General features: G+C 53.5%; 6 protein-coding genes across 6 annotated transcripts; 4 read left to right on the top strand and 2 right to left on the bottom strand.

Annotated features, from left to right (window-relative positions):
* Positions 1-149: 149 nt before the first annotated feature.
* Positions 150-3,024, top strand: NCS54_00189000 (Hypothetical protein; the record flags this gene model as incomplete). The annotated part of the gene is made up of 3 exons (XM_053147505.1): positions 150-356; positions 414-2,945; positions 2,998-3,024. The coding sequence occupies 3 exons, from the start codon at positions 150-152 to the stop codon at positions 3,022-3,024; spliced, it is 2,766 nt and encodes a 921-aa protein (XP_053003480.1).
* A 522-nt stretch (positions 3,025-3,546) lies between these two features.
* NCS54_00188900 (Hypothetical protein) lies at positions 3,547-5,064 on the bottom strand (the record flags this gene model as incomplete). Its single annotated transcript, XM_053147504.1, has 3 exons — positions 3,547-4,347; positions 4,407-4,673; positions 4,723-5,064. 3 exons carry the CDS (start codon positions 5,062-5,064, stop codon positions 3,547-3,549), a joined length of 1,410 nt encoding a protein of 469 aa, XP_053003479.1.
* A 1,298-nt stretch (positions 5,065-6,362) lies between these two features.
* NCS54_00188800 (Vacuolar protein sorting-associated protein) lies at positions 6,363-16,050 on the top strand (the record flags this gene model as incomplete). The annotated part of the gene is made up of 2 exons (XM_053147503.1): positions 6,363-12,853; positions 12,900-16,050. 2 exons carry the CDS (start codon positions 6,363-6,365, stop codon positions 16,048-16,050), a joined length of 9,642 nt encoding a protein of 3,213 aa, XP_053003478.1.
* A 2,141-nt stretch (positions 16,051-18,191) lies between these two features.
* NCS54_00188700 (Hypothetical protein) lies at positions 18,192-20,374 on the top strand (the record flags this gene model as incomplete). Its single annotated transcript, XM_053147502.1, has 3 exons — positions 18,192-18,244; positions 18,341-20,027; positions 20,084-20,374. 3 exons carry the CDS (start codon positions 18,192-18,194, stop codon positions 20,372-20,374), a joined length of 2,031 nt encoding a protein of 676 aa, XP_053003477.1.
* Positions 20,375-21,725: 1,351 nt separating this feature from the next.
* Positions 21,726-22,687, top strand: NCS54_00188600 (2EXR domain-containing protein; the record flags this gene model as incomplete). Its single annotated transcript, XM_053147501.1, has 2 exons — positions 21,726-22,181; positions 22,238-22,687. 2 exons carry the CDS (start codon positions 21,726-21,728, stop codon positions 22,685-22,687), a joined length of 906 nt encoding a protein of 301 aa, XP_053003476.1.
* A 310-nt stretch (positions 22,688-22,997) lies between these two features.
* On the bottom strand, positions 22,998-25,182 carry NCS54_00188500 (Hypothetical protein; the record flags this gene model as incomplete). The annotated part of the gene is made up of 2 exons (XM_053147500.1): positions 22,998-24,382; positions 24,432-25,182. 2 exons carry the CDS (start codon positions 25,180-25,182, stop codon positions 22,998-23,000), a joined length of 2,136 nt encoding a protein of 711 aa, XP_053003475.1.
* Between the last annotated feature and the right edge of the window lie 1,306 nt (positions 25,183-26,488).

The raw sequence follows: 26,488 nt of genomic DNA, 5'->3' as shown, positions 1-26,488 counted from the left end.
CTTTATCCACGCGACCACCACCGAACGCCTCTCCTCCAGTTGATACCCGCCACTCTACCCATCGCTTTGATTCTTTGGTATGTTCATTCTTCGTACAAAAGGAGCCTCTGGCTTCTGCCCGCTACGGCTCCTTGAATCCCTAAACCAATATGGACGCCCCGAAGCGTTCCCGTTTATTCCAGAAGCTAATCGCATGGATAGTCCAGGCCTTAAAACCCAAGAAGAAACGAAACACTCCTCCCGAAAGATACCCCCTCTCGAGCTCCGCGCAGTACCAATTCTCCGACAACCACATAATCATGGCCGACGAAGATGACTATAGCTCCATCCCTTTGCAGGACCGCTTCCCCCACAAGGTACGCGCTTCAAACCCCTCCCCCACGAAGCTCCCGACTGACGAGATGCATGAATAGGTCTGGAAGGTGAGAAAAGGAGCATACGAAGAAGCCGCCAAGCTATTCGAGAAGTCCCCCGACGAAGCCGATCCGTGTTTCCGACCGTTTCTGAACGACCCTGGCTTGTGGAATAAGGCCGTCCTCGATTCGAACGTCGCCGCCCAACAAGAAGCTATCATTGCCTTGTGCGCATTCCTTAAGTTTGGTGGACGAGACTGCTGTTTGAGGACGCGAAACCAAACCATTACTCCTATTGTCGAGAAGTGTCTCTCATCAACCCGAGCCGCTACTAAGCAGAATGCTATCGAAGCTCTGCTCCTCTACATCGAACTCGATGTCGCTGGGCCTGTCATCGAGGACATGCTACCAGGCTTGTCAAACAAGGTCCCCAAAAACGTCGCCGCGACCCTTCACGCCCTCACACAAATCTTCCACAACTACGGATGCAAGATCGTTGATCCTAAGCCTGTTCTCAAGGCTCTCCCTAAAGCTTTCGGTGCTGCCGACAAGAATGTCCGTGCTGAAGCCACGAACCTCACGGTAGAGCTCTACAGATGGCTGCGGGAGGCTATGAAGCCCATGTTCTGGGGTGACCTGAAGCCCACCCAACAAACAGACCTGGAGGCGCAGTTCGAGAAGATCAAGGCTGAGGGCCCCCCTAAGCAAGAACGTCTGCTCCGATCGCAACAAGAAGCCATCGATGCTGCACCCGAAGGTGGCGAAGAGGGCGTGGAAGGCGAGGAGGAGGGTGAGGATGTCGGTGAGATGGACGCCTTCGATCTGGCAGAGCCTCAAGACATTACCAAGAAGATCCCGCCCAACTTTAGCGACCTGCTCGCTTCCTCGAAATGGAAGGATCGAAAGGAAGCTGTCGACGGCCTTCACCAGGCCCTCAATGTTCCTCGAATCAAGGAGACGGATTTCAGCGAGATTACTCGAGGACTGGCCAAGTGCATGAAGGACGCCAATGTTGCGGTTGTTACTCAAGCTGCGTTCTGTATCGAAGCTTTGGCCAAGGGTTTGCGCAAGGGTTTCGCCAAGTACCGCACCACCGTCATGCAGCCCATCATGGACCGCCTGAAGGAGAAGAAGGCCACAGTTGCCGACGCTCTGGGTGCCGCCCTTGATAGCGTCTTTGCTTCTACTGACCTGACTGAGTGTCTTGAGGACATCACCGCTTACCTGAGCAACAAGAACCCTCAAGTCAAGGAGGGCACCATGAAGTTCTTGATCCGATGCTTGCGAACAACGCGCGATGTGCCTAGCAAGCCAGAGCAAGCCACCATTTGCGAGTCCGGCAAGAAGCTGTTATCCGAGTCGAGTCCTGCGCTTCGAGATGGTGGTGCTGAGATTCTCGGTACCGTCATGAAGATTATTGGCGAACGTGCCATGACGCCGCAGCTTGAAGGCCTGGACGACATCCGCAAGAACAAGGTCAAGGAGTTCTTCGAGACAGCTGAGGTCAAGGCCAAGGAGAAGCCGAAGCCTAAGCCTGCTGCTGCACCTAAGGCGGCTCCGCCCAAGAAGGTAATGGGTGGTGGTAAGAGGCCGATGGCCAAAAAGGCTCCTGCCGCTGCTGTGATGCCTCCTGAGGACCCTCCTCTTGCCCCTCAGCCTACCTCTCGACCAGGCGGACCAGCTAGACTTGGAAAGCCTGGTCTTGCTGGACTCAAAGGCCCTCAGAAGAGGACTCTGGGCGGACCTGGCTCCCCTCGTCGAGCCCCTGCAGCCCCTGTCATGCCCGCCGAGGATGAGCCAGCACCGGTACCTCAACCTCGTCTTGGCCTCTCCCGTGGACTGGCTGGCCGCTCTCTTGCGAAGCCTGCTGCAGCGCCACGCCCAGTTACACCAGCCTCACCCCCGCCTCTTACTGGCATGTCCGCCGTGGACCGTGCCGAACTCGAAGAGCTGCGAACAGCCAATGAGCGACTTCTCCGCCAGGTTGACGAGATGCGCCAAGAGAGAAGCAAGTTCATGTCCGAGATTCAAGAGCTCAAGAACCAGAACGCTGGTCTCATCGAGGACCACACACGAGATGTGCTAAGCATCAAGGCCAAGGAGACACAACTCGTGCGAGCGAGGAGTGATGCGGAGGCTACCGAGCAGGTTAACGATCGACTGAGGCGTGAACTTGAACGACTCAAGAGGGCTTTGAGCCGCGCCGAGGCCGAAGGAATGCACAGCCCCGGCCTTGCTTCGCCCACGCACGATGATGTCTACCGAGACAATGGACCTGGGTCTGCGAGCCGCCATAGAATGAGCATGACCAGCACCATGTCCGAAGAAAAGGAGAATGGCGAGCCCATGGTTCCTCGTAACAAGTTGAGTCCCGAGATGCGATATGCTGGCAGCTCGGCATCATCAGGCCGCGGCTCTCCGGCTAGAGGCTTCAGAAACGTTGCATCCTATCGCGATGACGACCACTCATCTGGCATTGCCCAACGACCAATGTCTTCACTGCCCCAGCCAACAGGTGGCAATGGTGTTGAGAGCTGGAGAAGAGCAGCCGAGGTGACGAGCCAATTGAAGGCCCGAATTGAACAGATGAAGGTGAATCCACTCTCTGACGAGACATTGCCTCCAGACACTGACATTTCCCTAGGCTAAGCAAGGGCTCGCTCGACCCTGATAGACTAACAAGCTCAAAGTACGAATCCGTTTGCTGTAAGACTTTGTAATGATGATGATATTTTGGGTGGTTCATCGCGGAAAAAGCTGGGGTGGTATGGATCTGGGACAGACAAGGTCTTGGTTCTGGGTTGCATTTTACTACGGCGTTGGAACTCAATACCACCATCTGCTTTACTTCGAGGGGGTCTGATAGAGTTTTTATACACAAGGCCCATGGCTGCTTTGGGATTCTGCGAAGCAATACCCGCGGCGGGTCAGAGATACCTAGTTGATTAATGCATCATATTGATGAACCTGCACTGTCTATATAATGTTGAACCTGTCTACTAATGGAGAGTCACCTCTTGAACATCTAGTGCCTGTTGAAAGATGGTGGTCAAAGTCTTGATGAATCGAATATTCTTGTCATTCTCGCATTATCTGAGAACAAAAAGCACTAAGAAATCAGGCAACTCCGCTGATCGCTACTTGTTATACATGGCTGTTCCGCCGTCATCCAGTCGTGGTGTTGAGATGCAAATTATTCCTTCTTCCCGCCCTTGGACTTGGTGTCTTTGGGCTTGTCGTTGTCGTCCTGCTCCTTGGAACCCTCATCCTTGTCCTTGGACTTCTTCTCTTCGTTCTCCTCATTCTTCTCGTTCTCCTCATTCTTCTCGTTCTCCTCATTCTTCTCGTTCTCCTCGTCCTTGCTCTCATCGCTGCCCTTGCCCTTATCATTGCTCTTCTCACTCTCCTTCTCCTGGTCCTCGGATTCCTTCTTATCCTGACCGTCCTCCTTCTCATCACTCTTCTCGCTCTGCTCCTCACCCTTGTTACTGTCCTCGGCCTCTGTCTTGGCCTGGTCATGGCCCTTTTCGCTCCTCATCTTCTCTTGCATCTCTTCCTGCTTCTTCTTCTCATCCTCCTTGGCCTTCTTCTTCTTTTCTCTCTTCACACGCTCCTTCTCCTCCTCCTCCAATTTGGTCCAGTTGGTCTTGGTATCAGCGATGCCAGGTCTTGAAAAGTTGTCGCTCAGACCGTGACCGCTGAGGGAGTCTCCCTGGCGGATCTTGGCCCTGCCCACCAAAGAAATGAAGATGGCGAGGCCGACCATGGCAGTCAGGAGGAAGCGGTAGGTGCCGTACCATTGAGGTGCCCAGCCACGGGTGGCGGCTCTAGAGTCAGCAAAGTAGAGGGCAACAAAAGCCATGAACTGGGTTGTGAGGGCATATTCGACGGGCAGGAAGAGAGTCGGCCAGGCGATGATGGAGGCGGCCAAACCCATGCCGTAGCGGAAACGAGTGCGTTCGCGGAGAGGCTGCTTCTCAGCATACTCAAGACCCTAATGGACGTTCTCGTTAGCTCATGCGGTATGGACAATTTCCGCACCAAGATACGCACCCAGTGGATCGCACCCAGGAAGGAGATGATCACAGCGCCATATCCAAGTTGAAGGGGTTCGATGATGCTCAACAAGTATTTGGCTGTCTCGTGGTCCACAAAGATGGTATCGTAGAAAGCGTTTCCACTAGGCCACTGTTTATTGAGATCCCAGGCAAGGAAGACGGTGGTGAGAGATGTTCCCATATATGGCAGTGTGCCAGCAAGACCAAGGATGTGCGACTCGCGGGGAACGCTTTTGAATCGAAATGCGTCTTTGACAATGTCCTGTGATTCGAGTCAGTAATATTAAAGGAGAAAGGTTTGATCATCTTACTATGTCATGCTTCAGCTCGCCGGCCATGTCATGTTCGTCGGTTGCAGGTGTTTGAGGTTCCTCGATAACATGGCGCACTGAGCTCTGGGACGAGACTTTGCTTGGATCTGACTTTAGCAGTTCTTGTCCGCGCTTACGTTCGGCCTCGCGATCGATAGTTCGATAAGAAGGAGGAGGGTCTTTGTTATCTTTGTCGGATTTGCTGGAGAAGGCAATACGAGCTGGTTGACGGAGGAGAGGAGCAATTGCGAATCGAGGAGATGTTTGAGTTGCGAGCTTGACTGTACTAGGAGACGCTCCAGAGGCAAGATGCCATATAGAGCGAGAGTAGGTACGGAACATGGCGAATGCGTGGAGAAGCTACTTTGATGAGCTCTCTTGTGATGGTGGTGGTGATAGTACGAACGGTGAACTTAGGGCACGCGAGCAATGGACGAGGAGGTAATGGAGCTGACGACTAAACAGATAGCCTGAGAGCTGAACCAAACGACTAGTAAGACAAGCTTGACGCAAAGAGAGCGAGGTGTTTGAAAGAGGGAGATGTCAAAGTTGAAGATGGTTGCGCTAAGAGCTGTCTGATGGAGAAAGGCAGGCACAAGAGCTCAACCAAGCTTCTCCAAACGGCCAAGATGGGTATCTACGTAATGGCCATGACCCCCGTGCTTGCTTTTTCGACAATTGAATTCTGTCACACGCGTGCCTCTCCCGCCCGGGACCCGCCAAAGCCTGTGTTCCTGCTCCTGTCACACAAAGCCATGATCGCGATGTGATGATTGCAGCTGCTTATCGTGACGTCATGAGAGTTCGTTCTGGGGAAAGCTTTTAAGTGGGCTTGATGAACACCAAGGAACTCGACTGCAGATGGGCCACCTGCAGGTTGAGATGGAATGCAGCTGTTGAAATGAATATATACACAAAATAGTATAGAGATGATCCAATTTCTATCAAAGTAGTGAATGCCTTCATTCCTCCTGAGCTCATCACTCATGAATCGCCCGTCATCAACGAGAAACCGATGCCCCACCTTTACCTATTAAAGTGCTGGCTTCCGCTTCCTCCCCCCAGGTCTGTTTAGCGCCTGAAACGCTGGCCAAAGCTCCCTAACAGCCAGGCTCGACAGCACTGAATTCGAGGCCCACCACAGACCAGTCCGGTACCTGGATCCCCACTCTGGCACTGCGCGGTACCAAGTACCTTCTTGGCTGTTGGGCGCTTGAAATGGTAACAGCGTCATACACGCCACACCATTCCCTCCCCAGCCCAAGGCCGAGGTGCTGCTTCCCACTTTTGCTCCGGCCAGAGTCTGTGTGCTGCGTCACTCTCTCACGCTCGCAGAGGCAACACGCACACGCAACCATATCCATCCATCCTTGATCCTTCACACGACGCGAGAGGGACAATCCGCGATACCTTCATACCGTTTACCCCTAGAACCCTCCCGTTATTCGAAACCGTCTCCGACCCTACCCCCGCTTCATCTTCCCCGCCGAGCTTCGAATTGCCAGAGTCCACCGAGACCTCGGATGGCACCCCGTGTCCACGATACGCATGCTCAGCGACAGATGACGCTCCGATAAAATACCTCGTACGAATCCTACCTTTACTTCCCCGGCCCGGGTTACGGCCGAACCGCCGCCAGAATGTTGGAAGGCCTCGTCGCCGGCCTGCTCAACCGCTTTCTGGGCATGTACGTCAAGAACTTTGATCCTGCCCAGCTCAAAGTCGGTATCTGGTCGGGAGATGTCAAACTACGAAACCTAGAGCTGCGCCGTGAGGCTCTCGACCAGCTCAAGCTTCCCATCAATGTCATGGAAGGCCACCTCGGCGAGCTCACCCTCATCATCCCCTGGTCCAACCTGCGCGGCGCCCCCGTCAAGGTCTTTATCGAAGACGTTTTTCTTTTGGCCAGCCCTAAGGAGGAGGCTGAATACGATGAAGAGGAGGAGGAGCGCAGAAAACAGCGACTCAAGATGGAGAAGCTGGACAGCGCTGAGTTGCTCAAGGAGAGAAACCAGGAAGGCATGAGCCAGGAGGAACAAAAGAAGAGCCAGAGCTTCACGCAGAGCCTTGTTACAAAGATCGTCGACAACCTCCAGGTCACGGTCAAGAATATCCACATTCGATATGAGGACTCCATCTCAGCACCAGGACACCCATTCGCCCTGGGCGTTACCCTCGAGGAGTTCAGCGCCGTCAGCACAGACGGCCAGTGGAAGCCCACCTTTATCCAGGACTCGAGTTCCGTCACCCACAAGCTGGCTACTTTGGGCGCACTTGCTGTGTACTGGAATACCGATTCAACACTACTCGGAACTGGCCGTGAGGCCGCAACACCCTCCTCAGAGATGCTCCCACACGATGAGATCGTTGAAAAATTCAGGGAGATGATTGGAAAGGGCGCCGAGAAGAATACCAGTCACCAATTCATTCTGAAGCCTGTCAATGGACAAGCCAAGATTGAGCTCGACAAATCAGGCGACATCAAGGTGCCCAAATTCAAGGCGAACTTATTGTTCGAAGAGATTGGTCTTGTCCTAGATGATGACCAGTATCGAGACGCCTTGATGATGGTAGACCTTTTCCACTACTTCATTCGTCACCAAGAGTACAAGAAATTGCAACCAAAGGGGGTCAGGCCCAAGGAAGACCCCCGTGCATGGCTACAGTTTGCCGGCAATGCGGTGTTATCCAAGATTCATGAGCGCAACCGAAAGTGGTCTTGGGATTATTTCCGGGAGCGTCGTGATGACAGGAAAAAATACATCGAGCTATTCAAGAAGAGGAAACAAGGGCAACAGATGTCTCCCGAGGACACTGATGCAATAAACTCCCTTGAGTGGAAACTGGGCTATGAAGATCTGCGATTCTGGCGATCTCTGGCCCGCAACCAGCTCAAAAAGGAAAATGCTGAGGCTCTCAAGAAGCAACCACAACAACAGGAGCAACACCAACAAGGCTGGCTCTCGTGGGTGTGGGGCTCCAAACCCCGAGAGACGATCGAGCAGAATGAGGAGAACACACAGATGACTGAGGAACAGCGACAGGAGCTTTATGAGGCCATCGATTGGGACGAGAAGAATGCTCTCGCAGATGAGGTGGACGTACCGCGAGAAGCTATCAAGATGTGCATTGAGACCTCCCTTAGCACTGGAAGTTTCACTCTCAAGAGAAACCCCCACGACAACGCATCGGACTTGCTTAGTCTACACTTTGACGTATTCAAGGCCAAGGCTCTTCAGCGAAAGGACTCTCTCCTTGCCAACGTCAGCCTTGGTGGCTTGCGTGTCAACGATGGCACCACTCCTGACACACTCTACCCCGAGATTGTGAGGGTCAAGGATGCTCCTGATGTCAAGCAGCGGCGAAGACTCTCGCTGGCCGAGCTCGAGAATGCAGAGGAAGACCCTTTCTTCCAGTTCGAGGTCGAACAGAACCCGCTCGAACGCGAGGGCGACATTGCTGTTGTTGGAAAGATGAAGCCTCTCGAGGTCATCTGGAACCCTAACTTTGTGGTCGGCATTGCCGACTTTTTTAGACCCCCTGAGCGTCATATGGAGTCTATCACCGCCCTCATGGAGAGTGCTGGTGCCACTGTTGAGAGCATTCGGGAACAGACTCGAGCTGGTCTTGAGTTTGCTCTTGAGGAACACAAGACCATCAACGCCGAGCTGGATCTTCAAGCACCCCTGATTATAGTGCCTGTCAGCATTACTACAGAGGACTCGACTTGTCTGATCGTTGATGCTGGTCACATTCATGTCAACAGTCAGCTTGTCGACCAGGACACCATGAAAGAGATCCAGTCCAAACAAAAACAGTCGTACAGCGACGAAGATCTCAAGCGGCTCGAATCGGTCATGTATGACAAGTTCATTGTCAAACTGACATCGACTCAAGTTCTCATTGGACCATCCATTGAGGAAACCAAAGCGCAGCTTGTTGACAAGGACGATGAGGCCCGGCTTCACGTTGTCGAGCAGATCAATGTCGATTTCACCGTCGAAACCTCGATCCTCCCGAAGGCCCCCAACCTGACCAAGTTCAAGGTCTCAGGTCACTTGCCGATGCTTCACGCCACTGTTTCGGACTCCAAGTATAAGAACCTCATGAGAATCATTGATGTGGCGATTCCCAAGTTTGGTGAACCATCGCTACCTGAACCACAGTCGGAGGGACAAAAGGAGCAGTCTCGACCTCGACTCAAGAGCACGGCGTCTAATCGTTCCCGAAGAAAGTCTCATCGTGAAAGGCGGCAATCCACGCCGTTCCCGTTCATGGCCCAAACTGCTGTCGTGCTTGACGATATGGACGAAGATGACGACAACTTTGAGGACGCGGACGATGGAGGCGGTGTTGAGCAGCTTCGCATTCAGCAAAGGATCTTCGAGTTCAAGTTCAAGGTTGACACCCTGAAGGGTTCACTTTATCGGAGTGACCCTGACCAACGAAAGCCCGATTCTCTCCTGGTTGAACTGGTCGCTGAGCGGTTTGGCTTGGAGTTTTACACAAGACCTTACGACATGGCAGCCGAGGTTTCACTTGGCTCAGTCACAGTGGATGACTTTGTGGATAACCCCCCTGACGAATTCAAATCCATCATCTCGTCGGGCGATAGCGATGATCTCAAGGCAGGTCGAAGCCTGGTTCACGTCAAGTTTATCAAGGTCAATCCACTGTCGCCCGAGTTCATGCCTGTCTATGAGGGCGTCGAGACCAACGTAACCGCCAAGGTCTCGACAATCAACCTGATCGTCACCCGAAAGACTTTGTTGACGCTTCTGGATTTCATCCTCGTTACTTTCACCAATAACGATAGTCAGCAAGCTGGCCAACCAGGCGGCCCGCAGTCCCTCCTGGACAACTACGATGATGATACAGCAAGCGTCGATGTCTCTTTCAACACCACCCCTCCACCAAACTCTGGTTCTATCCGGGTAAAGGTCGACCTCAAGAGTATCAGGCTGATCTTGAACAACGATGGTATTCGACTCGCCACGTTATCATTCAACAAGGCAGACGCTGGCATCTTCCTCCGGGCCAACACGATGCGCATTTCTGCCCGACTCGGCGACCTCTCCCTTGTTGATGACGTGAATCTCGGCGTCTCGGAGGACTCCCATCTTCGCCAGCTCGTGACTATTCAGGGAGATGACTTGGCCGACTTCCGTTATGAAACTTTTGACGCCAACAATTCCAAGACATACCCAGGATACGATAGTTCCGTGTTCCTTCGCGCTGGTTCCGTCAAGCTCAACTTTGTGGAGGAGCCATTCCGCAAGATCATTGACTTCTTGGTTAAGTTTGGCAAGATGCAGGCCCTGTACAATGCCGCACGCCAGGCTGCCATGAACCAGGCCAACCAAATGCAGCAAAGTCCCAGCCGCTTCAAGTTTGATGTTGTGGTCAACACCCCCATTGTTGTCTTCCCCCGCGTCGTGAAGCCGGGTCGACCTGAGAGAGACCTGATCACAGCATACCTGGGTGAGATCTACGCCCAGAACAAGTTCGCACCTCTGGATGACAGCGAGGACTCCGAAATTGCGATGAAGCTCTCGGCTGGTATCCGCAATATCAGGCTCACCTCGGACTTCCATTACGCGGATGATGTTTCCGAGGAGCTTGAGATGATCGACCACGTCGATCTTGGGTTCAACATCACCTATGCTGAGCACAAGTCTGGAGTCAAGAGACCTGAGACAGAGATTGAGGGAACCATGTCTGATTTCAATCTGCGGCTTACCCAATACCAAGTCAAGTTCCTCATGGAAATCTCCAAATCAGTACCCGCAGCATTTGCTGGCGAGGGCAACGATAATGAGGAAGAGGCGGCCAAGGCGGTGGACGAAGGGACCCTGCAGCGCGCCCGGACACTCAACACGGAAATCGACTCTGGCGACGATCAAACGCTGGTCGATCTCGGTCCTGAACTCAGCTCCATTGACCAGGCCTGGACGAAACTCGACCTCGTTTTCCGCATTAACACGATCGGACTGGAGCTGATAATGGCCGAAGAAGATGCACCCGTCCACGACATTGCAAAGTCAAGTCTGTCACGGTTCTCGCTCGACGAGACCAAGGTCAAGACGAGGATGCTCTCAGATGGCTCACTTGAAGCGGAGCTGCTCATCCGGTCATTTACCATCTACGACAGCCGACCCCGAGAGACAAACAAATTCCGTCGCATCATGTCATCGATGAATAAGGAAGTGCAGCAGCTAATGGCGAGTGTGACCATGTCGGGTGGCAAGGAAAAGAGCCTGATTGCTATGGCCACCATTGACAGCCCTCGAGTCATCTTTGCACTCGACTATCTGTTTGCTATCCAAAAGTTTGCCGTGGAGGGTTTGACTGTCGAGGAGAGCAGCCCGATGGATTATGAGAGCATGGCTGAGACTACCCCCGAAGAGTCAGACACCGACTCTCTGCAAGTCACATTTTCGGGAGATAATGCTTCACGGCCTCGATCACAGCTTTCACGGCAGCAAAGCACCGACGTCGCTCAAGTCGAGGAAAAGAAGGAAGAGCCGTCGATGAGCATCGCTTTCCGAGTCAATTTGGTCGATGCGCAAGTCATCCTCATCGCGAACCCTCTGACCTCGAGCTCCGAGGCGATTGTGCTTTCGATCAGACAAATGCTTCTTTCTCAGCAGCATGTCCTGACCTTCCAGGTGTCTCAAATTGGAATGTTCTTGTGTCGGATGGACAGATTCGAGACGTCTCGTCTTCGAATCATCGATGACTTCTCGATCCAGCTCAGCATGGACAGCTCCAAGCCTCTGTCCACCAGCATCCATGTGGATGTTGAGCCTCTTGTGCTGCGACTATCGCTCCGCGATATTCTTCTCGTGCTTCAAATCGTCAGCAAAGCAGGAGAGCTATCCGGAAATGAACCAAAGCAGGCCAAGGAAACCCCTGCTGAACAGAAGGCCCGGGAGTTGCGCAACGCTGGCATGAAGCAACGATCTGCCAGTGGACGTGGACAGTCTACCATCGCTGGTCGAACAAAGGCGACTGCAGCCAGCCATGCTCCTAGCCACGCTGTTGATTCCAAGGCAAAGCAGCAAGCTCAGCAAGTTGCCCAGCGAAGATATGAGGAGTTGTCGGCTACAGTAGAAGGCATTCGTGTCGTTTTGATTGGCGATGTGCACGAACTTCCCATTCTTGATCTTGGCATCAAGAAGTTCAGTGCGGCTGCTGAGAACTGGTCTTCGAACCTGAAAGCCGAAACTGCCATGGACCTTTACTCCAACGTGTACAACTTTTCCAAGTCCAGCTGGGAGCCGCTCCTGGAGCCATGGCAGGTGGGCTTTGGCGTGGCCAAGGATACTGTCTCCGGTCTTCTTTCAGTCGATGTTGCCTCCAAAAAGGTCTTCGACGTGACCATCACCACGGCCACGATTGCATTGGCATCCAAGTCGTTTGACTTCCTGACGACTGAGCAGGATGTGCTGGACAAGCCCCGCGGAGTTGAAGCACCCTACCGCATCCGAAACTACACTGGCTTTGATGTCGTTGTCCACTCCAAGAGCCCAATCAGCGATGAGCCCATCAACCTTCGCCTGGAGGACGGCAAGGAAGCACCGTGGAGCTTTGAGCATTGGGAGAAGATGCGAGAGAATCTTCTCACTGAGTCAAACCAGAACTATGTCAACATCCAGCTCGAGGGCAGTGGGTTCGACCCTGTTAAGAACGTCCGACTCAATCGGGAGGGTGAGTATCTTTACAGCCTACGTCCCAAGACGGATAACGTTCTGCATCGACTGTGTGTTGAGGTGGAGCTGGGAACCGAGGACAACATCAAATACGTCACCTTCAGATCTCCCCTACACGTTGAGAACGCAACACAGATCCCGGTAGAATTGGGTATCTACGATGCGCAGGAAGGCCATCTGCTCAAGATTGAGAAGATTGCGCCTGGTGACTCTCGACCGGCCCCAGTTGGCGCTGTGTTTGAGAAGAGGGTTCTTGTTCGACCTGACGGTGGCTTTGGCTACCAGTGGAGCAACGACCAGCTGTTCTGGAGGGATCTGCTCAAGCGACCTACGAAGCAGGTTGTGTGCAAGGGAGAGAATGGAGATCCGTTCTACTTCCAGGTCCATGCACGCTTCGACAAGGCTAACCCGCTGACCAAGTAAGTATTTCCCTTGATGGTGACGCGCCGATTCTAATGTGACTAGGCAATACCCGTACATGAAGATCAAGCTATCAGCGCCGGTGACACTTGAGAACCTCTTGCCGTACGATTTCAAGTACCGCATCTACGACAAGAACACCAGAAAGGACTGGACCAACTTCCTGCGAAAGGGTGGTGTCAGCCCTGTTCATGTTGTTGAGCTCTCCCACTTGCTGCTCCTCAGCATCGACATGCAGGACACAGTTTTCAAGGCGAGCGACTTTTCGATCATCAACCCTGGAAATAATGAGGACTTCCGCAAGGAAGGCAAGCTTGTTGTAAAGGATGATCAAGGACTACCTTTGAACCTGTCTCTGCACTACTTCAAGATTCCCAACAGCGGTGGTGCGTTCAAGGTCACAGTCTACAGTCCCTATGTTGTTCTGAACAAGACTGGCGTGGATGTTCGAGTGCGCGCCAAGGGATTCCTCCAGCAAGCAAAGCCGGCGGCGGGACAATTCCCTCTCATGGACACATCGGATCAGGAACGTCCCAAGGCGTTGCCCTTCATGTTCTCTTATGGAAGCGATGATCACCGCAACCGAGCACTCCTCAAGGTCGCGGATTCTGAGTGGAGTAAGCCCCAGAGTTTTGACGCCATTGGCAGTACTTCTGAAGTTGTCCTCAACTCGCCAAACAAGAACAAGGAGATCCACGTGGGAATCACGGTCAAGTCGGGTGAGGGCAAGTATAAGTTGACCAAGGTTGTCACCCTCGCGCCACGATTCGTGCTGCACAACAAGCTGGGCGAGGAGATTCTTGTCAGGGAGTCGAGCTCGTCTGGATACCTCACTCTTGGACAAGGAGCTCTCCAGCCCCTTCATTTCATGCAAAAGTCCAAGGTGAAGCAGCTGTGCCTCTGCTACCCTGGTGTCAACAACCACTGGACTTCGCCCTTCAATATTGCCGACATTGGTACGACTCATGTCAAGATTGCGAAGGCTGGACAGCGGCAATTCCTGGTCAGAGTGGAAATTCTTATGGAGGATTCTACCGTCTTCTTGAACCTTAGCATGGAGACCAAGAGCTGGCCATTCTCTATGCGCAACGAGAGTGACACCGAGTTCATGTTCTGGCAAGCCAACCCCAACGTGGACGAAGAGGGTGTTGAGGATCGCAGTGGTTGGAGACAGATCCGGTACCGTCTACCGCCCAGGAGCATCATGCCCTACGCCTGGGACTTCCCCGCAGCCAAGTTCCGTGAGATTATCATTTCAATCAACGGTAAGGAGCGACATGTCAAGCTGGCCGAGATTGGAAACCAGATTCCCATGAAGTTTACGACTTCTACAGGGCAGCAGAAGATCATCGACATCAATGTTGCTGCAGATGGACCGAAGCAGACCTTGATCTTGAGCAACTTCCGCGCCAGCAAGAGCATGTACAAGCCGAAGACGTTGTCTAGGACCAACACCGGCCCAGAAGCCTTCGAAGTCAAAGATCAGGACACGGGGGCTACTTTCCGTGCTCAGCTCAAGCTTGCGGGTATCGGTGTGTCTCTGGTAAACGCTCAGATGAAAGAGCTCGCCTACTTGACCCTTCGAGATGTCCAACTGCGCTACAGCGAGTCTCCACTGATCCAAACCGTTTCGATGGCGATCAAGTGGATTCAGATCGACAATCAGCTCTACGGTGGTCTCTTCCCGATGATCCTCTATCCCAGTGTCGTACCCAAGAAGGCGCAAGAGGTGGAAGCTCATCCATCGCTGCACGCCATGATCAGCCGTGTCAAGGATGACTCGTACGGTGTGCTATACATCAAGTACGCAACTATTTTGCTTCAGCAGATGACGGTTGATCTAGACGAGGATTTCGTCTTTGCTCTTCTTGACTTTACAAACGTTCCCGGTGCCAGCTGGACGATGGTGGACGATGAAGGCAAGCTGTGCGACGAGGATCTTGACATTCCCGAGCCGACACAACTGCAGGCTGGTCAAGACATTTACTTTGAGGTGCTCAACATCCAGCCGATGCAACTTGACCTCAGCTTCATGCGCACAGAACGAGTGAATGCTGAGGACAAGGGTTCATCGCGCAACCCTATCATGTTCTTCCTCAACGTCATGACCATGGCCATCGGTAACGTCAACGATGCGCCAATCCGCTTCAATGCCCTCATCTTGGACAATGTGCGGGTAACAACTGCAGTGCTCATTCAGAATTGCTCCAGTCACTACAGCCAAGAGGTCATGTACCAGATTCACAAGATCTTGGGATCTGCCGACTTTTTGGGCAACCCAGTGGGCCTCTTCAACAGCATCTCATCAGGTGTGACGGATGTCTTCTACGAGCCGTACCAGGGCCTGATCCTGTCGGATAAACCAGAGGAGTTCGGGCTGGGCATTGCAAAGGGCGCCGCTTCATTCGCAAAGAAGACGGTGTTTGGCTTCAGTGACAGCTTCTCCAAGTTCACAGGCAGTCTAAGCAAGGGTCTTGCAGCGGCATCGCTGGACAAGCAGTTCCAAGACCGGCGACGTATCACAAGAGCGCGCAACAGGCCAAAGCACGCCTTGTACGGTGTTGCTGCGGGTGCTAACAGCTTCATCACAAGCGTCGCATCAGGCGTGGGCGGACTTGCGCGCAAGCCTCTGGAGGGTGCTGAGCAAGAGGGTGCGCTGGGCTTCTTCAAGGGTGTCGGCAAGGGCGTGATCGGGTTGGCAACCAAGCCTGCTGTTGGCGTACTGGACATGGCCAGCAACGTCAGCGAAGGCATCCGCAACACAACAACAGTGTTTGACGGGCAAGAGTTGGATCGCACGCGATTCCCGCGCTTCATCCCACAAGACGGCATCGTGCGGCCGTACAACCCGCGGGAAGCTCTCGGGCAGTACTGGCTGAAGCAGGTGGACAACGGAAGATACTTTGACGAGCAGTACATTGGACACCTGGAGCTGCCCAAGGAGGACATGGTGGTGATGGTGACATATGCTCGGATCCTATTGATCCGATCCCGACGATTGACTAGCGAGTGGGACGTGCCGCTCAAGGACATCCAGACGATCGCCAAGGAGCGGACGGGAGTGAGCCTTGCGCTGAGGGGAGGGGCTAATGGACCGTTTATCCCAATCGGCGAAGGCAGCGAGAGAGGGTTCCTATACAAGATGGTTGGAGTGGCGGTGGAAGAGTTCAACAGAAGATTCAGGAGCGGAGAGTAAACACAGGGTAAACGAAGACACGGGACATTCGCACGGCGATGGTAGTTTGTTACAGTAGGGCATGGGCATGAGTGCGACGGAGTTTGGAGTTATTGTTAGATTGCTGCGGTGAATACGACGAGTGTGTTGCAATAATGTGCTGGGTATTGGCGCGTACAGGGCGTTGTGTGAAGCGTGATACGTGTAAATGGCCGACGCGGGCTTCAATGTCTCGGTCTAGAACTTGTTGCAATACAGTCCAAAGATAATAGTGTCTGGACTATCTGATCTTTGTCGGAAGAGGGCGAAGTCCTAACCGGAGATGACCGATGGAGGACAAGAGATGTTGGCTTGGCTATATCTCCAAGGGAAGGAGATTTTAACTGTAAAGGGTGCTGTTTATCTCGGAGAAGATGTCTTGGCCGGGGCAGCCAGAGATTGGCAAGCAGTGTAGCCTCGGCACATGCTAGGTTTCTGTAGCTACTGTAGCTGGCTCAGCTAGGTAGATGACCTGCCTACCTAGTCGCGTGTAACCCGGGGGCGGGGGTGGGAGGGCTATCAAGGGGTGGCAAGATCGGGGAGGGAGGGATGGAGGGAGCAGGGGATGGAGATATGGGGGCGGCGGCGGCGGCGACGTTTATCTCGGGGCATGTTTGTTTGGACTGGGGAAGAGATATGAGATATGGGGAAGGGACGGAAGTTGATCGAGAGTAGGGCTCTTGTGTGGATGGTGCCGGTAAGCCACTTACAAAAGGGACCTTTAAGGACCTACCCAAAGGGGACACAGGTGAGGGATGTGTAGACAAGGGTGTCTATTTTGGGGATAGGTGCCGAGAGGGATGAGGTGAGAGGCGGGATACCGCGACTTGGTGGTGATGGCGTCGAGGTGAGGGCGCAAGACAAAGAGATTGAATGAAGTTGAGATTGAAGACATCACGACAATCAAGATACACTGTCAAGCTGAAATTGCTGAGTTGTTCTAATCAAGATAGTCGGGTAGCAGCAGAATTGGAGTTTACCAGGTAAACGGACATGACCTAGAGCCGGACGGTCGGGAAGGATCCAAGGTGGTGACCGAAGACCGACGAAGGAGCTACACAAGTCCCCCGCTGCCTGCAAGCTGCAAGCAGTGAGCAAGCAATGAGTGAAGGGGTTTATCAGGTGTCTCTGATTGGTCGGAGCTGACAATTGAAGGATTACCAGTCGCGTGTCATTGATATCCAGTTGATCCAGCTGGAGGAGCTGTTGCCTCTCACGGACCAAGGCCCTTTTGCTGAAACCCACCATTAGTTACAGGGGAGCTAAACCCGCTACAGGCCTTCTCCGTAGTGGGGTACAGGACGTCAGTGGACCATTGGCGCGCCGCGGGTAGCGTGCATTGGCAGCAGCGGGACCCGGCTGGGGCGCTCTCAGCTCAGAGGGTGGTGATTGGTGGGAGGGGGGTTGTAGGGCTCCAGCATGGGGTCAAACGTTCCAGCAACCTTCCAGAATAGGAATCGAGGGGTTGAGGTGCGGCCGAGTAGACGCCGGGGGGAGTGGCGATGGTTTTCTTGGTGTTTTTTTTTTGTGAGTGAAGTGTTGGTTGTGGGAGCCAAGAGTGTCGATCATTGATAGATTGGAGGAGGCGGATGGAAGTTGCCAGTGTAGAGGTAGTCAGCTGACCTGGAACACTGTGCCGTACCAGAGGAAGGAGCAAAGATGAAGCAGAGTTGAGCATCTCCAACAACTACCTACAGTACCTGGTCATGATAACCTCGCCGCAAAGCAACCTCCCATCGTTCGAGTCAAGCAACCACATGGTCAATCAATGGATGGACGGATGGCCCACCAGATTGCAGAATTTGTCGACCGACGCACCGGCCTGGGGTGTACGCAGTGCGTGCCACAGACGGAGGAGGCGACCAGCCGTTGGCACTGCGATAAGCTTCGACATGGATGTGCCGTGCAAGGTTTAGATCCCATGCCGCGATAGATTTTTTTTTCTTCTGTCTCTGTCTGTGTATCTGCTCGCGTGAGACCAGACCAACAAGGGATCGTCCATTGATTCGGGGTCCGGGGTTGCGTTGCGTTGCTTCCTCCGGTGTCACCCTCTCCAATCTCTACAGGTACGCCTCCCACTCCTCCCAGTATTAAACAAGCCTCCATCCCCACCGTCGGTCAAGATGATCCTCTCTGTCGCCGCTGATCTGACTGTCCTCTCTTCTCAAGGGCCCGGGTCGCCTTCCTCTTACTAGGCCAAGCCTAATCGCAACCCTTCAACTCGAGCAGCACGTCGCGAGCTTCAACACCACGCGCTCGCACACCTAAACAGTCCAATTGACCTCGTCGTCGTCATGGCTGAAGCTACTCCCCCCGCCGCTGCCAATGCGCCCCGTCTCAGCTCGGATCCCGCCCTCGAGGCCGAGAACCAGCACCGCCATGAGCATCACAACCACTCGCCGCGCGTCGACGCCGACGGCGGTCACCAGGACCCCGTCTACTACACCGAGGGGACCACTGGCCAAGATGCGACCGCCGTGCCTCATCAGGGTCATCTCCACAAGCATGGAGTAGACGCTGTTCCTGTTACTTCGATGGAGAAGACTGGTCATGGAACTCCCCCAGACTATAGTGACCATGAAAAGGCGGAGGCCGGTGTTGTTGCCTCGACTGGTGATGACAGCGAGCGACACCACTCTGGAATCCTGGGTTGGTTGATCCGACATAAGCGACCCATCATTCACCTCTTCCTCTTCATGCTCTTCACTGGCTGGTGGATCGCGTCTCTAGTCGTCCACCGACACGACAAGAACTGGATCATTCCCTTTCTCCTCTGGCTCGCCATCACTCTTCGTCTGATCTTCTTCCACGTCCCGATCCGCTACGTCTCTGGCCCTATCCGCTGGACATGGCAACACACGGCCGTTGTCATCTATGACATGATCCCGGCCAAGTTCCGCACCCTCGCCGGTGCCTTTGTCGCCATCGCCACCATCCTCGTGGGCTCGTTTGCGTCCGAAGAAGTTGCCGACAACACTCGCGAGAACAGAGCTGTGAGCTTGTTCGGCATGGCCGTTTTCATCTTTGTGCTCTGGGTCACCAGCAAGGACCGCAGGCGCATCAACTGGCGCACTGTCATCGGCGGCATGCTCGGACAGTATATCATCGGTCTGTTTGTGCTCCGCACCGGCGCCGGTTATAGCATCTTCCGCTTCATCGCCGACCGTGCTGCCGATCTTCTCGGATTCGCAAAGGATGGTGTTATCTTCCTCACAAACCCTGACGTTGCGGCGACCCCAGGCTTCTTCTTCGGCGTCATCCCGGCCATCATCTTCTTCATCTCCCTGGTTCAGGTTCTGTACTACATTGGCTTTGTCCAGTGGTTCATCATGAAGTTTGCCACATTTGTGTTCTGGGCCCTTGGTGTCTCTGGAGCTGAGGCCGTCGTCGCTGCTGCTACCCCCTTCATCGGTCAGGGAGAGTCCGCTATGCTGGTGCGTCCGTTTGTCCCTCACATGACAAAGGCCGAGCTTCACCAGATCATGACTTGCGGTTTTGCCACCATCTCGGGTTCCGTCCTCGTCGGCTACACTTCCCTCGGTCTCAACGCGGAGGCCCTCGTGTCGTCGTGCATCATGTCCATCCCAGCCTCGCTCGCCATCTCCAAGATGCGATACCCCGAGACCGAGGAGACCCTGACGGCCGGTCGCGTTGTGATTCCTGAGGACGATGAGCAGAAGGCTGAAAACGCCCTTCAGGCCTTTGCCAACGGCGCCTGGCTTGGTATCAAGATTGCGGGAACCATTGTCGCGTCTCTTCTTTGCATCATCGCCCTTGTCGCCTTGATCAACGGTCTCCTCACCTGGTGGGGATACTATATCGATATCAACGACCCCAAGCTCACTCTGCAGACGATTCTGGGTTACTGCCTGTATCCCGTCTCGTTCCTGCTGGGCGTCTCTCGTGAGAGGAATGACATCCTCAAGGTTGCCAAGCTCATTGCTGAAAAGATCATCACCGTAAGTTTCCCTCGAGTCTCTTTGAAGAAATTGTGACGAATGACACGCTGCCATAGAACGAGTACAATGCATTCAACGCCTTGGCCACGAGCTCAGAGTACGACGACCTTTCCCCTCGATCCCAGCTCATCGCCACCTATGCTCTCTGCGGATTCGGCAACATTGGCTCTCTGGGTATTCAGATTGGTATCCTCGGTCAGCTCGCGCCCTCTAGAGGTGGAGATGTTTCCAGCCTGGCCTTTTCTGCGCTGTGCTCTGGTGTTCTTGCTACCCTCACGTCTGCCAGTGTCGCTGGTCTGGTCGTGACGACCCAGATTTCGGATTTCACTCGCGCGGCCAGTTCATAAGGGACTGGGCCATATTATATGATAATAGCTGTGGTTATGGCGTAGGATTGGGCATGAGTGACCACTTGTATATCCGTATATGTCCTATAGTACCTTGCATGCATTTTACGTTTGGCCGCGATAGATTGGCCTTGATTTTCGCAGACCAACATGTCTCCTCTCCTCGCGTGATCTTGCATGTACGTACATACATATAGATTGGGTCCTGTACGTAGATTCCCACTCAGACGCAACGTTGCAGACCCTGAGGATTCTTCTCCACACTCGTCTCGTCTCGTCCCATGCGAGCGAAACAGGGTCCACGGCATCGTACCACCGGCTGTTGACCCAGCACAGGGCACTGAGGGGCCAGCCTTGCGGTACAGAGGAAGTGGGTTGACGATAAATAATATGGAGTAACAAGCGGAGAGGGAACTAACAACTTCAAAGTACATAGAGTGAACCTCAATACATCGGTGGATATACCCATTTGACACCGAACTCATGCCGACAGAGCTCCCGAGCACATGAGCGGCGTCAGAGATCTCCTATTAACCTTTCTAGTAAGCTGTTCCAACCTCCCCACTCAAATCGACAAACACACTCCTCAGGATCCTTGAGGTCCTCAAACCTGGTGTCCCGTCCAAAGCAGGCGGCGACGTTGATTCCGGTGAGCATCCTGTGACCCACGATGCCGATCTTGTCCTTGAGCGCGCCTACCTGGCCCTCGACTTGTGTGTAGAACTCCTCCTCGGCCTTGAGGGTCCAGTAGATAGACTCGGTATCGTAGTCGTCTTTGCTTAGACAGCGCTTTAACGGGGCTGCTCGCCGAGATGCCCACATCTTGCCGTCCTAGCTGGATCGAGGTGGTGTGCCGCACTCTTCAATGTGCAGATCGCATGGTAGGTCAAGGGCTTCGCAGGAAAAGTAGCAAGAGTACTTGGATCAGATCTTGCAGTCAAAGAACTCGCCGACACTATCCAAGCATGAAATCGTTGAGAGCCGAACCCGATTCGCCCACGACGTAGTCCGCATACACCTCAAGCTGCCAAGATAGGGGATACGCTCACACAGTGCCAGAAATGGATAGGCAAATAAGTATTTGGTGAGATTTACGAGTCCTGAATTGAGTCTGTTGTCGATGAGAGAATAACATGTGAATGATTGTGCCTCTGTGATAGTGGTGGATACCATATATGTTTGAGGTAGAGAGGAGAGGAGGTTTGTGTAGATGGTTTGCCTGCTCTGTTGCAAAAATGCTGACATAAATAACCGCACACTGTTTGCATACATAATACTATACAAGGTTGTATATTATTTTGGATCTCTACCTGACCCCACCCCCACATCTTCACCAGTCACCAACAAGACCATGACCACCTTTCACCCCTTCCCTCGGCTCCCCCAAGAGATACGCGACCTCATCTGGGAAGAAGCCGCCAAATTTCGAACCGAGGAGCGCATGGTTCACTTCTTTACCGTCTTCAACAGCAGAAACGGGGAAGAATCCGCCGCCCTCGCAGAGTACAAGCTCAAGGGACCCAGCGGATCATGTCTCGGCGCGGCGAGACGTAAAGATGGAGAAGGGTTTTCGTGGACAGAGGGGAATGCGTCCATGTATCTTTTGGATCGTGGGCTTTGGACGGCATGCAGTGATTCGAGGGCTGCGATTATGAAGGCTTCGGTGATGACCATGTGCTCCAAATCGTGCACTGGTTGTCGAGCATGCGACTACATCAGCTCGGATAACACCGCCGACATGGCCAAGCTGCATGACGGACCGCGGACAGCAAAGTTCGTGCTGGACGGGCACGAGCAGGAGATGATAGTCTGGCCCGAGAACGACCTGTTTTGTCTTCAGCCTTACAACTGGAACACCCTCAGCAAGATTACGCTCCAGCACACGGCCTATTCCCCCGATATGGCAAACTGGATCTCAGGCACGTCGCGTTTGAACTGCCGCGCGACGAGATAATCAACCTCTCCTGCGAATACTACTCTCAAAACGACGAGTATGCCCCCCAGCCATCATCCCACCCCATGGTACACCGCATCGGGTACCTCCTCGGCTGCGGACGTCTCCAGCACATTAAAAACCTCTGGTTGATAGACTACGAACTCAAGAGAGCGAACCCGCGACCCGCCGCGCGACAGTTCTGCGCAAACGGGCTGAGCTTCATCGAGGTTACGGAGCAGGATGACGATGAGTGGACTGACCGTCGGGGGGACGGTAGGGATGCGCTAGAGTTTGTCGACTGGCTGAAGTACATGAACACCTGGCAAGATGAGAATATTTTTCCTGAAATTGGGTTTTTGGCGTGTGAGGAATTCTGAGGGGGATGGTGGGAGTGTAGAGCCTCAAGCTGATAGGGGCTTACAACAGAGACTTCTCATGCTGCCGTGATTGTTGCATGGAGGAGCATGGACACAGATGCCATTCCAGCATATCCCGTCACCTAGTATATCAGCGTCACAATATAATATTCTCGCAGTTGTGACATAACCATTGTCACGGACATATCAGTCACACACTCCTTGTACACATGTTACTGTATTCATTAGGAATTATACTAAACCGTCATCATCATATCCACATGTATCCTCATGTATCATCCATCCCCCTTTTCGTCTGTGTACTCCTTCTTCAGCTCGGCAACTTGACCAGCCTTCTAAGCTCCCTCGAAGTCCTCCCGCTAGACTCATCCTTGTCCGACGACCTGCTCCCCCTCTCCTCCTTCTCTTGTTCCTTCTTCTTCTTCTCCTCCATGTGCTTTATGGCGTCTTCAGTCAGCTCCTGTCGGTTGAGGAGCTCCCATACGTCCTTCTTTCGAGTCTTACGGTCGCCTCTGCTGATGAGCAGACCGGCTGTGATGTTGCACGTTATGCTGACGCAGAGGATTACCGTTGTCAACGCGAATGGTCGAGTGTGGTAGTCGATGCCCCAGGTGCAGGCTCCTAGAGAGATCTGGAGACACGAGTGACAGTCCAGGAGGATGACGATGGCCACGAGGTAGCTCAGGGGAAAGGCGTGATGTGTAAATGTTTCTTGGGGTTTGTAGAAACTGTGCGACTTGGCCAGCTTCTTCTGGTGATGCTGCAGACTCTTGAGCTGAGCAAACGTCAAGGCCGGCATGTCTGATTCGGGGTTGGGCGATTTGGCATTCTCCAGATCGACCATCTGGTCGCTATCCTTGTTGTTGTCAAGGTTGTTCATGCTACCGTCTTGTCGATCGTTCTCGGGGTCGTAGGCTTCGGCTTCCAATAGCATCCTAGCTTGGTAGCCAGTGATACGTCCATTGGTCTCGTATTCAGGACTGTTCCGGATCTCTGGTGGAACGTTCTTCTTTTTTAGCTTGGTCCTGGGTTTCTTGCCCTTCTCTGCTCTCCGGATCTTGCCAGAGTAGCGAGCGATAAAGATCATATGGTAAGTGTCGACGGCACGGAAGGGTGCCAGGCCATCACCCATGATGGCAAACAGCGCGACAAGGACACTGTCGATGATGTGGATCGCATAGACCTGCTTCTCGCCCACATAGATCCAGCCGATGAGGAAGAGAACCCAAGCCAAGCCAAAGAGGGTGATAAGGGTGGCGTAAAGGGTGACGAAGAAACCCAGAGGTCTCCTGACATATTGTCCGAAACCCTTGAGGCTTCGCTTGAACCTGGCACGTCTAGAGTGAAGCATATGTCGAACATGATCGTCCAACTCGGCCTTTTCCCTAGCACTCCATCCTTCTAGGGTTGCCCCATGGGGAAGAGCGGCGTAGTGAGACTCAGTCAAGCGTGACGTGATGGTGCTGCTTCGCTGCATGGGCGGGGGCTCTGCTACCATTTCGGCAGCTTCTGCCGTAGCTTGGCGGGCGACTTCTCGGCGTCGTTCTTCGGCGATGGCTTCTCTTGCCCAGTCTTGCTCGGGGTCATGTCGAGAGAGGGCATAGGTAGGTCGGCGGTTGACCCAGTTACCGAGATCGGGGACGAAGAGGGAGTTTTGGACGTTGGTCAGGGTAGAGAGGGTCTGAACCTCGGGGTCTGGTCGTGTTAGTTGATGTCGCGATACACAATGAGATAGATAACTCACCAATGACGTCTAGCCAGTCCACCAGTTCTTGGGCGTATTCTTCCTCCTCAGCGGTTAGAGGTCGCGTAGCTTCATTCTGGTCCCCTTGCCTTCGATGTCCTGGCCAGAACATTCGGCTCATCTTCCTTGCCCGTTGCAACCTGGTCATGTCCACGTCCCGTTCTCGTGTGTGAGCTTGGTCAGGAAGCGATACTGCCGGGGATAAAGGACTCGTCGGTCCATCCATTCCCAGTTCTGCGAGACTCGGTCGCGCACCCTCTTCTGTGAGTCGAGGCATGGCTATTTGAGGCACCCGCCTCGAGTGTCGAGCAAGAACGGGAGCATCGGAAACTCTTGCGCGCTCAGGTTGTGAAATGCTTCGGGGACGATTCGGGTCGAATTCGCTCGAGAGGCCGCTGTCGGAGTAGAGGGATCCATTGGAAGTCCGCCTCAGCCGGATGCTCGGAAGTCGAGCCTGATCGACTGGAGGTCGTCTCGGTGGCGGTGCGACATCGGGAAAGGCGGAAAGAGAAGTCTGCGACGGTAGTCGTGGAAAAGATGATAGAGAAGTTTGTGATTGCGCCGAGGGAGCTTGGCTCAGAGGATTAAAGTAATCGGGGGCGGACTCGTCGGCGGGCGCTGGACTCCCCGGTGTGGCAGGAGGGTTGATGGATACTCGCGATGATGATGATGGGCTCGGTGTGCGGCGGAGGTTGTGTGCCGCTGCTACCTGCAGATGGCCAGAAGGCCCAGGTTGATGATGCGAAGCCATACCCAGTAATGCATAGCAAGAAAGCAAAACAGAAAGAGGAAGAGGAAGAGTGATGGCAGTGGTGATAATAAGCGTTGGTCTAGCCCGTGGTCCAAGGTCGGAAACCTGGAGCCAACGGAATTAGTCAGGTCGTCACAGCGCGAGCCGCTGGCACGCTCCAGACCTTGCTTGCTTGATCAGCGAAAAGAGACAGAAAATTGATTTGATTTCGTTCGAGATGGGCGGCACCAAAGATGCCGGTTCACGACCGAGTGGGCCACCTACGTCACATCCGCACAGTTGCCCGTCTCTCTGTGGTCAGAGTCTCGGTGTGGTAGGGGTCCCGGGCGCGACAGGAGCGTCGCCAGTGGCTGGATATTACGTCGGGATGGCCGGGATGTCCGCGGGATCCGGCACAAGCAAGATAAATCATGATAATCATTTGACGCCCCGAGATTTTAGAGAATCACGGAGTTACGGGACCTTGAGCGCGCGAAATCACGGGATTTTCTCTTTGTTTATGTCAGCCACGGGATGCCGACGTCGGAAATGGAAGCATGACGTCATGGGCTGATATTGTGATGAATGTTTTTAAACAAATCTAGCTTCTCTAAGATCTAAGACTACCACCTTTTAAGGCCAAGACAAGTTTCCAACCCGTTCCATCTGCCTCAACGATCCTGCGCCGGCGCGGCTGAGGCGCTTCTCCCGGGTCATTAGCGCCTCAACTGCCAGGACAACCCGCCATCTGGGGTCACATTCGCGTTGTGCTAGTAGTGGCACTGACCAGGACGAGCAGACGAGATCAAATTTGTGCAGGGCGCCACTTACCTCAAGGGTGGTCTGTTCCAGGGCTTTGGCCACCTGGGAAACATTGAGTGTCTGCCCTGTTTCATCGCTTAAGAGTGCCCTGCTTGAAGGGCTGAATTCGCTGTTACCCCTTGCTGCTCTAGGTTAGGAGGCGCCAAGGCAAAGGAATGAGTGTATCCTGTTCTGTAGATAGTAATAAACATGCACAAAGAGCCCAAGAGAGTTTAGACATGATCTCACCTTGTAATATTTTCCATTGTGATATTGATACTATTTCTATAAATCTACCTATTACAACAGTCATCTGCTTTGCAGGGTCACAATATTTTGTTTCTTGTGGAGATCTCCAAACCCACCTACCGAAGCGTCTCACTCACAATCAAGACTCAGCTAGTCACCACATAGCTGGAATTCTAGTCACTATAAATAGTTAATAAGTATATCTATACATGGGCTAGTGAACTTTCTAACATCCTTCGCACCATGTCGCTGACATTTCGTCACATCTTGCTAGATA

Source organism: Fusarium falciforme, chromosome 1, assembly GCF_026873545.1.
Source record: "Fusarium falciforme chromosome 1, complete sequence".
Classification (NCBI taxonomy): domain Eukaryota; kingdom Fungi; phylum Ascomycota; class Sordariomycetes; order Hypocreales; family Nectriaceae; genus Fusarium; species Fusarium falciforme.
Note: the sequence above shows the minus strand (reverse complement) of the source record. Positions and strands in the feature narration are given on the sequence as shown.